Source organism: Mus caroli, unplaced genomic scaffold, assembly GCF_978045245.1.
Source record: "Mus caroli unplaced genomic scaffold, Mus_caroli_1 scaffold_19, whole genome shotgun sequence".
Classification (NCBI taxonomy): Eukaryota; Metazoa; Chordata; class Mammalia; order Rodentia; family Muridae; genus Mus; species Mus caroli.
In genome coordinates this window covers 40037136-40050029 of record NW_028227274.1, presented here as the reverse complement: position 1 = coordinate 40050029, position 12894 = coordinate 40037136, and the positions used below count along the sequence as shown (strand labels likewise).

The 12894-nt window shown below is 44.1% G+C and overlaps 1 protein-coding gene across 7 annotated transcripts in view; it reads left to right on the top strand.

The window, feature by feature from the left end:
• Ppp2r2b (protein phosphatase 2 regulatory subunit Bbeta) overlaps nt 1-12894 on the top strand; it is a 406697-nt gene that overhangs the window by 381056 nt on the left and 12747 nt on the right. For all 7 annotated transcript variants that reach the window (XM_029471971.2, XM_029471972.2, XM_021150242.3 and 4 more), the window contains one exon: nt 6366-6535. In XM_029471971.2, the coding sequence (XP_029327831.1) occupies nt 6366-6535 (170 nt within the window). The remainder of the gene's footprint in view (nt 1-6365; nt 6536-12894) is intronic.

The window sequence follows — 12894 nt, the reverse complement described above, 5'->3', positions numbered from 1 at the left end:
TCTCCTAGCAATGATTATATATAAAGCCTGGGAACCAGGGACAGCTTGAGAATGCAGCCCTAGCCTTCACGGTGCCATGACAACCAGCTTCCCAGTGTTCAGCCCTAATAACAGGCCACTCACTTGCCATCTCCTCCACCTGGGCAGAGACTCCCTAGGGGGCTGAAGCTGCTCTTGGAACAGCTGCAAGATGCTTCCTGATGGGAACAAATTATCAGAGACAGAGAAGGAGGGAGCAACGGGAGCTCTTTCTGAGGGGGGTGGGGGAAAGGTGGAGCAGAGAGGCCTGAGTCTCTAACCTATGATGTGTGGCAAGAAATCCAAGAGGACATTGCCATCACGATCCCAGAGTCCCTGGACACAGAAAAGTACAGTTCTGCAGAGAGAGAAGCATAAGGCCCGTGGATACCCTGCCCCATACACTAGCCTTACAGGAAGAGGGGTGTAATGGAGGGGAAGACCAATATGAGCCCTCGTAAAACCAGGCTTGCCTGTTAACAGATTTCTTCATTAGGCTCCTGTCGAGACCCCCACTGCCAACTCATCATCTTGTCTGGACTCGAGCCACCTCCTATCGCTGCTGCCTGCTGGATAGGCTGTGCTCAGAGCCACCCCCTTCAATCAGTAGCCTTCCAGAACGGCAGTTCTCAAAAAGGGACTAGACCTGTTCAGCTAATGAATGACTATTCTTCACAATAGGGTGACAAACAGGTCCACAGTTAATGAACTTCTCTGTGCACACTTGCCCAAATGCAAGCTTTAGATTGGCAGGCCACTGCTGAGGCAAGCACAGGGTTTTGCTTCCCTTCCCTTTAGATCAGAGATTCCAGCCAAGGCTACCATATGAGAAGGTTCCACCTTCAGAGCTAATGAGCCCTTATGAGGTGCACACTCAGGGACCAGAGAGTCCTATGGGGCCCAGTCTCTCTATCCTGTTTCCTCAGCTATGGAGTGAAGATGCTTCAGCCTTCACTGTGCCTGGCAGGGGACAGGTGCTGTTGCAATCACCAGTCCTTGCTTTCGAGGAAAACCATTCTCTGACCTGGAACTTTCTAATCCTTCATGACTCTGAAACAAATACAGACTTTTGAAAATAATAGGAAGAGGGTCTGGGAGGTGACCAAGTCATAAGTGTTTGCTACACAAACACAAGGACTTGAGTTCTGATCCCTGGCACTGGGCACAATGACAGATGCCTATAAACCCAATGCTACAGATCTTTGCAGCTTATCAGACAGCCAGTAAGCCAGTGTCCAAATGATCGAGTGCTAGGTTCTGTGAGAGACCCTGACTCAAAATATTAGGTGGAAAGTGATAGAGGAAGACACTTGCCATTGACCTCTGTCCTCCACCCACATGAGCACATCTGTGCAACACACACACAAACCTGTGCACAAGCATCCACAAACATACACCAAACACAAGTCTGAAGTTAGGCCCAAGTTTGCTTCTGAACTGGGGAGGAGACAATGCAGGCATTAGGCTGGTTCAGGAAGGCCCTGTAGGTTGAATCTCAAGTGGAAGAAATGAGAGAGCAAGACAGATAGGAAAAGAGAAAGGATCAAGTCAGAGGACAGGCACAGTGCTTCATAAATATCCACAGCACCTTTATAGTCTTTGAGTCATAGGTCACAAGCTACATAGCCCGTGTGGCTCACAGGTAACTTGTCTTTGATCACACCCTTAATTTATTTTGAACTTAGTTACTAACATGTAAAAACAAAATCAATATTCCTCAGAAAAGTGTAGACATCTCAGAATAAGCTGACCGTGGGAGCCACACTCCTCCTGCCTGGCAACCATCAATGGAGCTGGATGGAAACTGCCATTTGTATGGGGTGTGGACACTCAAGTAAAGCACTCCCCTTGTCTCTGCTGCATGCCTGTGTGCATTTATATTGTCCACTCTCTGCCTGGTCCTGAGGCAGATGATGGGTATACCAGACAGGACTCAGTAGAGTAGGGTCTGGTGTGGGCTGGCCTGTTGGATGTCGACAGTAGGAAAACTCTGGAAGCATCTGAGCAGGGAGGAGCCTTGCTTTGGGATCAGTCATCTAGCACATGGCTGGGTATCCTGCAGTCTCATGCCCTCTCACTAAACTGACGTCTCAATGCTTGGTCCACTGTCTGAAGCTCCTGGCTTCTGGTTTTGTTGGTTCTATCAGACCACGAGCTTACCAGCAGCAATGGGAAAGAGAAAGTGACTAATCCAGGGTAGTTCTGCAGATCCAAGCCATGCCAAGTCAGTTGCTTAGAGAGTAGGCTCTTCAAGTACCCAGAGAGAGAGAGCAGGAGGAGTTGTCATGACCCAGGGAAACAGGAGCAGCTTATGAAATTTAGTATAGAGCCCATGAACTCCTGTCCCCTCCCTCTGCTGTTCATATGGTGAGAGGAACATCGGTTTCCTATTGCTGCAGTCCCAAATTATCACAGTTTAGAGAACTTAGGGACTAGAAGACAGAGTCATGGAAGTCAAGTCTGACGTGAACTCCACTGGGCCAAAGCCAAGGTGTCAGTAGAGTGATGGGGACCGTTGTCATTACATCAGACCCACCAGGTAATGTGACATCACTTTCTGGTTCTTTTTAAGTTCTTAAGATAAATTCTCTCAAACTCATAATCCTCCCACCACCGCCTCCCAAGTACTCGGATTTCATTTCCTTGTAGTTTTGGTTGGGGTATATGTGTTTTCAGTGTTTGAGATTCGGTCTCATTCTATAGCCCAGGCTGGCCTAGAACGTCTGCCTCACTAGCCCCAAGTGCTGGGATTCCAAGTGTGGACCATTACACCCAGATCACATTCTCAACCTAAACTGTGTCAATTTACAGTCTTAATTGCTCTTATCTACGACATATTACAAGTATGAGGGATGGGAACGTGGACATCTTAGATGGTAGAGTGCCAGTATCCTGTCTGCCACGAAAAGGAACTTGTTTTCCAATGAGGCCTGACATAGACCCCTGGTCACAATAAATGAGGAGGAACACAGCAGCCTCACTCTTCATGTTCACCCATATACCCCAGATCTTACTCATGTACCACGCGTGACCCTTGTACTTTTTGACATACACCATGGCCAGGCATGGTGGTAGTGTCTCATGAAACTGAAACCCTGGTGTCCCTGAGCCAAAAGTGAGCCCCGTGTTCATTTTCCCCTTATTATTGATGCTCCTTTTGTGCTATCAGGGCAGAGTTGGATTGCTGCAACAGAAGCCTCCAGCCCCTGAAGTGCTTTCGAACTTTCAATTCTTCTTAGTCATGTATAGCTCACACTTGTCTTATCATTTCTATCCATGTGAAGCTTTTGTACATGACTGAAAAAAATTAGGGTTTTATTTATGTCACTTTGATTTTTTAAAATAAATACATACTTCCATTGTAGGGATGGGACATGTGCACCCTATACACATGCGGAAGTCAGAGGACCACTTACCGGAATCAGTTCTCTCCTTCTACTATGTGGCTTCCAAAGATTGAAATCAAGTTTGGTGGCAAGTGTCATTAACCACTGAGCATCTAGCCAGCCCTGTATTTCTGAAAGAGAGTCTTGCTATGAAGCCCTGGCTTCCTTGGTTCTCTTTGTGTAGTTTAGGCTGGCCTCTTTTGAACCATAGCAACCCTCCTACCTCAGATTATGGGTTTACAACATCATGGCTGGCAAAGAGGGGTGTGTGTGTGTGTGTGTGTATGTGTGTGTTTGTGTATACACATCCTCATACAGGTAGGTGTTGGGTATTACTGCCACCTTGCGCCCCCCCCCCCTCATTTATACTTTTAGACAGGCTTTCTCACTGAACATAAAGCTCACCATTTTGGCTAGGTACCCAAGATCTGCCAGACTGTCCCCAACCCCACAACTAAGGCTGGTGTTCCAGATGTGCACAGCCATGCCCAGCTTTTTACATAGATGCTGAAGATCCAGATTCAGGGATCCTCGTTTTTATGCAGCAAGCATTCTGACCACTGAGCCCTCCCAAGTCTCCAAAGTACATTTTTGACTCATAGTAGGGTTTCGCTTTGAAAGCTTACTTTAAGACATTTATGAAGAAAGTATATATGGGGAGTTTTTTAAGAGTCATCTGTAAAAATTAGGGGCAAATAAGATGTTGTCTGCATTCACTGATTCTCCACCAGGGTTTGCAAGATGACAGGTGTCTGCAGTGTTCACTGAGGAACAGCTGTTTGTGGAATCAAAGTGTCTATGAAAAGCACCTTCCAAGGATTAAGCCACTGGGCCTCAGTGCTCCCCACTTTTGAATCCTCTAATGCTGAATATGATCTTAATTCTCAATTGCTAGCCCAGGTCTGGAAATCAAGACACTAACATCTTAAATACAGTAGCTACTAACTAAATCTTAAACTACTTCTGTCAGCTGGGCAAAGGCCAAGGTCTGCAGCCCTAGGGAGTTCTTACCCTCTGTGGGGAAACTGTGGGCCAATGAGCAAAATTATTGGCTATGTCTTCTATGTAGTAAAAATTGCTGGCTGCATCTCAATCGGTGAGCCTTTTCTCTCCAGGGGCAAAACTGTTGCCTGCGAATCTCCAAAGCAAAATTACCATCTGCCTCACTCCGTACGGAAATTTCCCATTGTCTCCCCATTATGGGGAAATTGTCAACCAGGTCTCAGAATGGAAAACCCTGACAGCTGCTCTTCTCCATGGAAGAGATGTCTGCAGAAGTGATTGGTGTAAAACCTATGCACGAGTCTGAGTCTAGTTCTCCCTCGTTACAAGCAAACCTTTCACATCCCTCTCATCTGCCAAGATCATCAAAGCCAGGGTGATGGTGGCATTGAAGGAGAGACCGATGAGCCAAAGTCATGGATGTCAAATCATAGCCTGGAGGTGATCTATTCCAGAGATGGCACTAAGTGGACTAAGCAGTTTGTAATTATGTATTTATATGTATGTGTATATGTAACAAAATTAAAAAAGAAAAAAAAAAGGAAAAGGATAGGCTAGATGCAGACCAAATACAAACTTGGGCTGTGTTCCTGCCAGCTATGAGGACATCTTTACTGACTTATGAATGTTGAATGAATTCATACCATGCAGTACATAGGAACTCAAGAGGTAGTTGGTTTTAATTCATCCCAGTTTCTTTATTTCACCAGTACATAGCATATAACGTGGTAAAACTCAATCTGAATTATAGCTAAGTTTGTGTGATATATTTTGTATATTAAGTGTGGCACAAATGACCTATGTGCTATGGTTGCATTTATATGAAAGTGAGTTGATGATTGCCAAGATTCACAGGAATGAGAAATAAAGGGCTTTGTCATGGTGTTTTGTCTTGTTTTTGTTTGGGGAGGGAGTTATTAGAAACATCTGAACTTAGATTGTGGTATGATTACATAAACATATCGTGATACATAAAACCACTGAGTTGTGCATTGTATTTTAGCATAATATAGATTACATGTTTTAGAAAAAAACTGAAAAGTGTTTGAGCATGTAAAATAACTCCAGGGGCTTGGGGTGTAGCTAAGTAGTACGTGCCTAACATACATAAGACTGGGTTTGTTCCCAACCACCACTTAAAAAAAAAAGACAAGGAAAGGAGGGGAGGGGAGGAGGAGGGGAGGGGAGGAGGAGGGGAAGGGAGGAGGAGGGGAGGGGAGGGGAGGGGAGGGGAGGGGAGGGGAGGGGAGGGGAGGGGAGGGGAGGGGAGGGGAGGGGAGGGGAGGGGAGGGGAGGGGAGGGGAGGGGAGGGGAGGGGAGGGGAGGGGAGGGGAGGGGAGGGGAGGGGAGGGGAGGGGAGGGGAGGGGAGGGGAGGGGAGGGGAGGGGAGGGGAGGGGAGGGGAGGGGAGGGGAGGGGAGGAGAGGAGAGGAGAGGAGAGGAGAGGAGAGGAGAGGAGAGGAGAGGAGAGGAGAGGAGAGGAGAGGAGAGGAGAGGAGAGGAGAGGAGAGGAGAGGAGAGGAGAGGAGAGGAGAGAAGTCTGGAAGGGAGGAGAATGAAAGGAGATAGGAAGAAAAGAGGAGAGGTGAAAGAAAAGAGAAAAAAGAATTCTAAGATATCTCACAACACAGGAATGCACAGACATTCAGAGATAAGGGGAAATGTGATCCAGATCTGGGGCTTCCAAACAGGCAGTGTCCCAGCAAGCAGAGTAGTAGACAGGTCCCATGCCAATCCCTTGAAAAACAAAACAAAACAAAACAGTAATATACCATATACTAGTGTTTCTGTTTTTAGGGAGCTGCCACTGTTGGCAACTCCTTTATATTCTACAGACACCCACCCTACATAGAAAGTTCACTGTTAGCTCTCTGGCTGGTCCCAACTTCAGAGCCTGCTTACAAAGCTGGGCTATCTGTATTCATCACGTTTTTTTCTTTGTCTTTCTTTTGTTCTGCAGTTTTTGAAGAGCCGGAAGATCCAAGCAACAGATCGTTTTTCTCTGAAATCATCTCTTCAATTTCGGATGTGAAATTCAGCCACAGCGGGAGGTATATCATGACCAGAGACTATCTGACCGTGAAAGTCTGGGACCTCAACATGGAAAATCGCCCCATTGAGACATACCAGGTACAGACCACTACCCAGCCCTCTGTATCCAGAACACTCCCTTGGTGTGCTTTTCCATCAGCCTCTGCCTGCAAATGTTAGAAGACTGTTCCTAGTGATGTGTTTGATAAAATACGGGCTGCGGGTGCCATGTGATTTAAGATGAGGATGCATGTGGACCGTTATATGCAGTTATCGCCTGGAAATGTCACATGAAATAGGTATCATAGCTACAGTGAGCAAGGCAAGCATGCCTGCTCCAGTGAATCTCTAGTGAAGAAGCCTCCTGATAAAAAAGGAACCAACAGCCATTGCAAAAGGGATGGTGCTGAGACCAGGGGAGCCCAAGACAGGGAAGCTTTGCATGGTAAGGAGGATGAAGGAGAAACTGTCGTGACCTCAGTAGATCAAGTATAATCTAATTTGTCTAATGCTTAGAAAAATACCACAGCCAAAGACCTGAAGTTAAGAGAACTGTAGACTGAGAAAGTTTACCTTGACCGTAGACCAGAAGACAGAAAGCTGAACCGGGAGACAAAAGCAGGGTGAGGTTTTGCAAACTCTGGTGCTGAGAGCTTTACTTGTCTCCGGCTGGGCACAGTGGAGATCCATAAAAGGGTCTCCTACAAGGAAATGGCACTGAAAACAACGGGTTTCACCTTCCAGTGTGAGAAGCAGGCTACAGGAAAGGGGATGGTGCTGAGGCAGGCTAAATGGTGGTGGGAGGGAGGAAGGGCAGGGAGGATGGAGAGTTGGTGACATCTGCTTGCTTATGGAAGGTGGAAGGGGGAAAAAGTGAAGACTCCATGTAAGAAGCACTTGTCCTTAGCTCTGGGTGGCAGAACATGTGTGGAAGGAACAAAGGAGAAGGCATTGTCTAAGAGGAATTTTCACTGAAAGAGCTTGACCAGACTTGGTGGTAGAAAGGCTATTAAAAAGCCACGCAAGGGACAGGGAGATCAATCAAGAGACAGAAATAACTACTCTTATTTTAATATATCTTTAATTAGATAAAAAGAAATGAGGCAGAGAGAGGGGCATCTAGGAAGTCAGATTTGATTTATAGTGCTTTACTAGAGATGTGTTCATCTATCACAGAATTCACTCATTTCAGAGTATGTCACACCCTGGGTTTTAGTATATTCACAGAGCTCTAGATCCATCACCAACTCCAGAATAATTTGTCCTTACAATTTTAAAAGAACATTCTGGTTGCACTGGGAAGGAAAAACTGTAACAGAGACAGGTGAAGATATAAAAAGAATGAATTTTAAAGCTATCACAAACTATCTTAGGGTTTCTATTGCTGCATTGAAACACCATGACCAAAAAATCAAATTGGGGAGTAAAAGGTTTATTTGGCTTACACTTCCATATTACTGTTCATTATTGAAGGAAGTTAGGGCAGGAACTCAAACAGGCAGGAACTGGAAACAGGAGCTGATGCAGAAGTAACAGAGGGGTGCTGCTTACTGGCTTGCTTTGCCTGGATTGCTCAGTCTGCTTTCTTATAGAACCCAGAACCATAGAGGCATTTCCTCAACTCGGGCTCCTTCCTCTCTGATGACTCTAACTTGTGTTAAGTTGACTCAAAACCAGCCATTACACAATCTTTGGCAAATGGGTGACAGCAGCATTAATGTGGGTGTCAGCAATAACAGAGGGGCCCAGACTCCTGATGTAATTCCAAAGTAAAATTACAAGGGTCTGATTATGTCGTAAGAAGGGATATATTGAAAGTTATCCCGTGTGTTAATGTATTTAACAACTAGAGAAGTGGAGTTGCCTTTTTATTTAGAGGAGGAGATGAAGAGTTTTGCTTTGAACATGTTAAGCTAATGAAACATAAACAGAATAGGAGGTAGACAATCAAATGAAAGTACACAGTAGGTCTTCAAAGTCAGAACTAGAAAAAGCTGCCTAGGTGGTGAGTATATTTAAAGAAGAGACCAGGACCTGCTCTTGGGGTTTTCAGGCTGAGAATAGGATGATAACTTGGTAAAGGAGATTGAGTGGAAGGGGCCAGAGAAATATAAGGAAAACTTGAAGTGTTGAGGAGGCCAAGTAGACAAAATCTCAAGGTGGAAAAAGCCACCAACCGGGCTGTTGCTAAACTTCAAAAGAAAAGGACTGAGCATTAAGCACTGGCCTTAGACATGTAGAGGTTTCCAGTACCCTAACAGAGGAGTATGCAGAACAGCGTGAGTATGAGGTCAGAGGATATTCAAGAGACTGTGAAGAAAGGGTCTGAGCATAGACACTAGCTCTGAAAACAGAGAATGGATTGGTAGGTGGAATGTAGGATACAGGCAGAAGGAAATTACCGTGCATTTGAGGCCAATAGGAATAAACGGTAGAGAGACAACTGAGGTAGCTGAGTCTTCAAGGAACACAAGAAGTGATGGAGCCCAGTGAAGACTTGGCCTGAGGGAGGTGGGTAGCTCATCTGTCAGAGGAAGAAGGGTTGTATGGGTAGCTCAGACAGAGGGGGCTGATAATGCCATTCTGGGAACACCCACGTGTTTCTTACCACTTCTATTTTCTCCGTAGAATGAGGTAGTCATCTGGTGTAAACGGATAAAAAATCTTTAAGATGTTCATTTACCGAAGGGAGTTACCATAATGTCACTCAGGGATCAGCTTGCAGTTTCTGTTCTTCATTTAAAACTTGAGGACCTTGAAAAGAGCTGGGCGTATAACTTGGTTGGTAGAGTACTTGCCTAGCAAGCATGAAGTCCTTGGCTCATTCCCCAGTAATATATAAACTGGGCATAATAGTACACACTTGTAATGCTTGTAGTACACACTCAGGAAGTGGAGGCAGGGGGATCAGTTCAAAAACATCCTTAGCATGGGAAACATGAAATTTCTCTCAAAATTATTTTAATAAAATAAGACAAATAAATATGTCTTCCATTTACCAGCTTGACACAGATGACAGACAGGAGGATTTAACCTGTGGTGCACTTTTGTTACAGGGGTATAATTCAAAAAGAGAGGTTTGTTGAACATCCACACTAAGAGTGAGGTTGTCACAATGGACCCCCAAACTTAAAGGAGCTAAGAAAGAACAAAGTACTTGGGTCAGTGGCCTTGAAGACCTGACAGAAAGAAAGTAGCAATAGAAAGAGATTTGCATAGAAGATACTGCTTTAGTCATGTGATAGTGGGGATAGGGACAACCATTGGAAGAAGAATGGAAGGGAAAGGGAAATACTCAAGTTGCTTCAAGGAATGGCAATGCTTCTGATGGTGTAAGGCCAATGGATAGATAACAAGAAATTGAATGTGTGACATCAAAGGAACTGAGAACAAGACAGGAATAGTTGTCACAAGCAACAGGGCAGCCCATTTCAGCACATGGACTTGGGGGCAAAATTCCCCATCATCCCCTAGAGAGTTATAAGTAGCAATGTCTTCAGAGACAAGAGCAGGAAGGAAAGGGGGGAGGGGGAGATCATAGACACTGGAGTCTAGGAAGGCTGAGTTCCACAGCACACCCCAACGGAGCTTAAGAACCAAAATTCAGGGTCAATAGGCAACATGATCACTGTGTTACCCATGTGGTTCAAAGAGCATACCCCATGCACAAGAGATGGATTCTCCCCTAAAGCCTAGACTTCAGGGCTCAGCTCAAAAGATCCTACCCAATACTAGTCCCTCAGCCCTGGGTATTTGGACCAACATAGTACTCATGTCTTTTTCCAGCTGTAGAAGGTAAACCCTATAGTTTCACGATCCTCAATACAAAAGAGAGAATGCTGTGACTGGAACCTGAGTGTGGGCGGTATTGCAGCAGGCAGCCTGCCAGAGTGCCTCGCCTAGAAAAGAGAAGATTAGGGACACTTGGTGGCAAACACAATTACTTTTATTTTGGGAAAAGGCTTTTAGAACAAATCTAGTTTTAGACCACAGGTCCTGGTTCTGAAGCCATATTCGGCTGGTGCCAGACTTGGAGATCATATGTACAGAACACTAAGAAATAGGTGGCTCAGCACGTGTATTCAAATGGAGTGCCACATTTTATTTTAACTTAGAAAAGCGTGCCTTGGAGTCACTTACATTTAAATACTATATCAAAGATGATAATATACTATCTACAATTTATAAACTCTCAGTGAGTATCTAAAATGTTCTGGGGAAAAGAACTTTAGATGGGAACCCTTTTCACGAGCAGCAAGGTATCCACCTACCCAACCTTGGCCCATGGACAAGCAGAGATCCCCAGCATCCCCTAGAGCAGTGGTCCTCAGCCTTCCTAATGCTGTGACCCTTTAATACCATTCCTCGTGTTGTGATGACCCCCCAACCATAAAATTATTTTCAGTTGCTACTTCCTGACTGTAATTTTGCTTCTGTTATGAATCATAATATAAATACATGTTTTCAGCTATCTTAAGCAACTCTCATGAAAGGGTCACAACCCATAGGTTGAGAACCACTGACACAGACTGTTGCTGGAACAGCACGATCTTCAGTGAAAGAGCAGGCAAAGAGGAAGATGTGTTAGACACCGGTAGGCTTTGTTCCCACTGTGCACACACCAACAGAGCCAGGCATGTTTCAGTAAATAGAGACCTCAGTATCATTAGCTGTTTTCAAACTTCCCCACAGACTAGAGGTGGGTCAGCTGCATCTAACAGGCCGACTCCACCCACTCTGCCTGATTTTGATAAATACCAGCCTTCGGGTGCTTTCATGCCATGTGAGGAGAGTCGAGTAGCTAGAACAGCTGGTCATATCACCACAAACTAAATGTTTACTATAAAAATGGAATGCCCCTAACCAAAAATGATCGAACACCCAAAACTTTGTGAACGCCAGCATAAGGCCACAGTGGAAAAATCCATATTGAGGCTTGTGAACACAAGCTTCACTTCATGCATATCATTTTAAAATACTATATAAAACTCACTTTAGGCTATCTATAAGGTATATGAAATATAAACAAATTTCATGTTTGGACTTAAAGCCTATTCCCAAGCTAATTCATTAAATATATACAATCCAAACTACTGCTTTCCAAAGTGTTTTGAATGAGGGAAACTCTGTGTGTGTGTGTGTGTGTGTGTGTGTGTGTGTGTGTGTGTGTGTGTGTGTGTGTGTGGCATTTACTGGGAAAGCCTGCTAGTTCTTAAATATAGGTAGTTGCATTGAATCTGTGCATAGCTTCGTTGGGATGGCCATTTCACATATCTTTAATTTCTTCAATGTCTTGGAATTTTAGTTATACAAGTTTTGCACTCCTTTGGGTAGATTTGTTCCAATATATTTTTGAAGCGTGGGGTGGGGGTGGGGAGGAACCATTGGATTTCTTCCTCATTTGAATATAGGAAGGCTGTGGATTTTACGTATTAATTTTCTATCCTGCTACTTTTTTGAATGTGCTATAAGGTGTGGCAGATTTCTGGTGGAGTGTTTAGACTGTATGTAGAATCATATCCTCTACAAATACTACTTTCATATCTCCCTTTCCTATCTGTATCCTCTGTCTCTTTCATTTGTCTTATGGCTCCAACTAAGGCTTCTAGCACTGTACTTGGAATGGGGAGAGAGGAGGACACCCTTGCTGTTCCTGATTTTGGTGGAAATGCTTTCTTTTGTTTTCCTTGTAGCATGATGTTGGCTGTGAGCTGGGCATATATTGTCTTTATTATATTGCAATATGATCCCTGTATCCCTAGATACTTTTCTCATTAAAGGATGTTGGATTTGTCAGAGACCTTTTCTGCATCTAATAGAATGATCATGTGGTTTCTGTCCTTGTATCTGTTTTTTATGTGATTTATTACATTTATTGATTTATGTTTGTTGAACCATCCCTGTATCTCCTGGATGAATCCAATTTGATCATGGAAGGTAAACAGATTTTTTTCACTAATTGAAGTTTTTTTTTAATCTTATATTTTAAGAACTTCATACATGAGGATTTCACACCTACATCACTCCTGCTTTTCTCCACTCTCCATCTAACTCCTCCTGCATCCCTTCTCCCTCCCAAATTTATTATCTTTATTTATTATTGTTACATATGTGTGTGTATAAATATAGATGCACATGTGTATACACAGCCTATTGAGTCCACTTAATGTTGCTCATTAGAGTGTATATTCTTTGGTATTTAGCTACAATATCCTGTACATATCTGTTAGGTCCCTTTGATGAGCAATGACATTTAATTCTGATATTTGTTTTTCTTGTTCAGATAATCTGTTAGAGAAATGTATGTATGTGCAGGGATGGCCATTTTCAATTAGACAACCTATGAGGGAACTTGTCCCTGAAGAAAACTGATTTTCCTTCTCTTAACAGTCACTGACAACCTGTAGCTGTCTTTCTAGGAGTAAGACCAGGTAGAATTTCCCCAGTCTGAGTTGGCA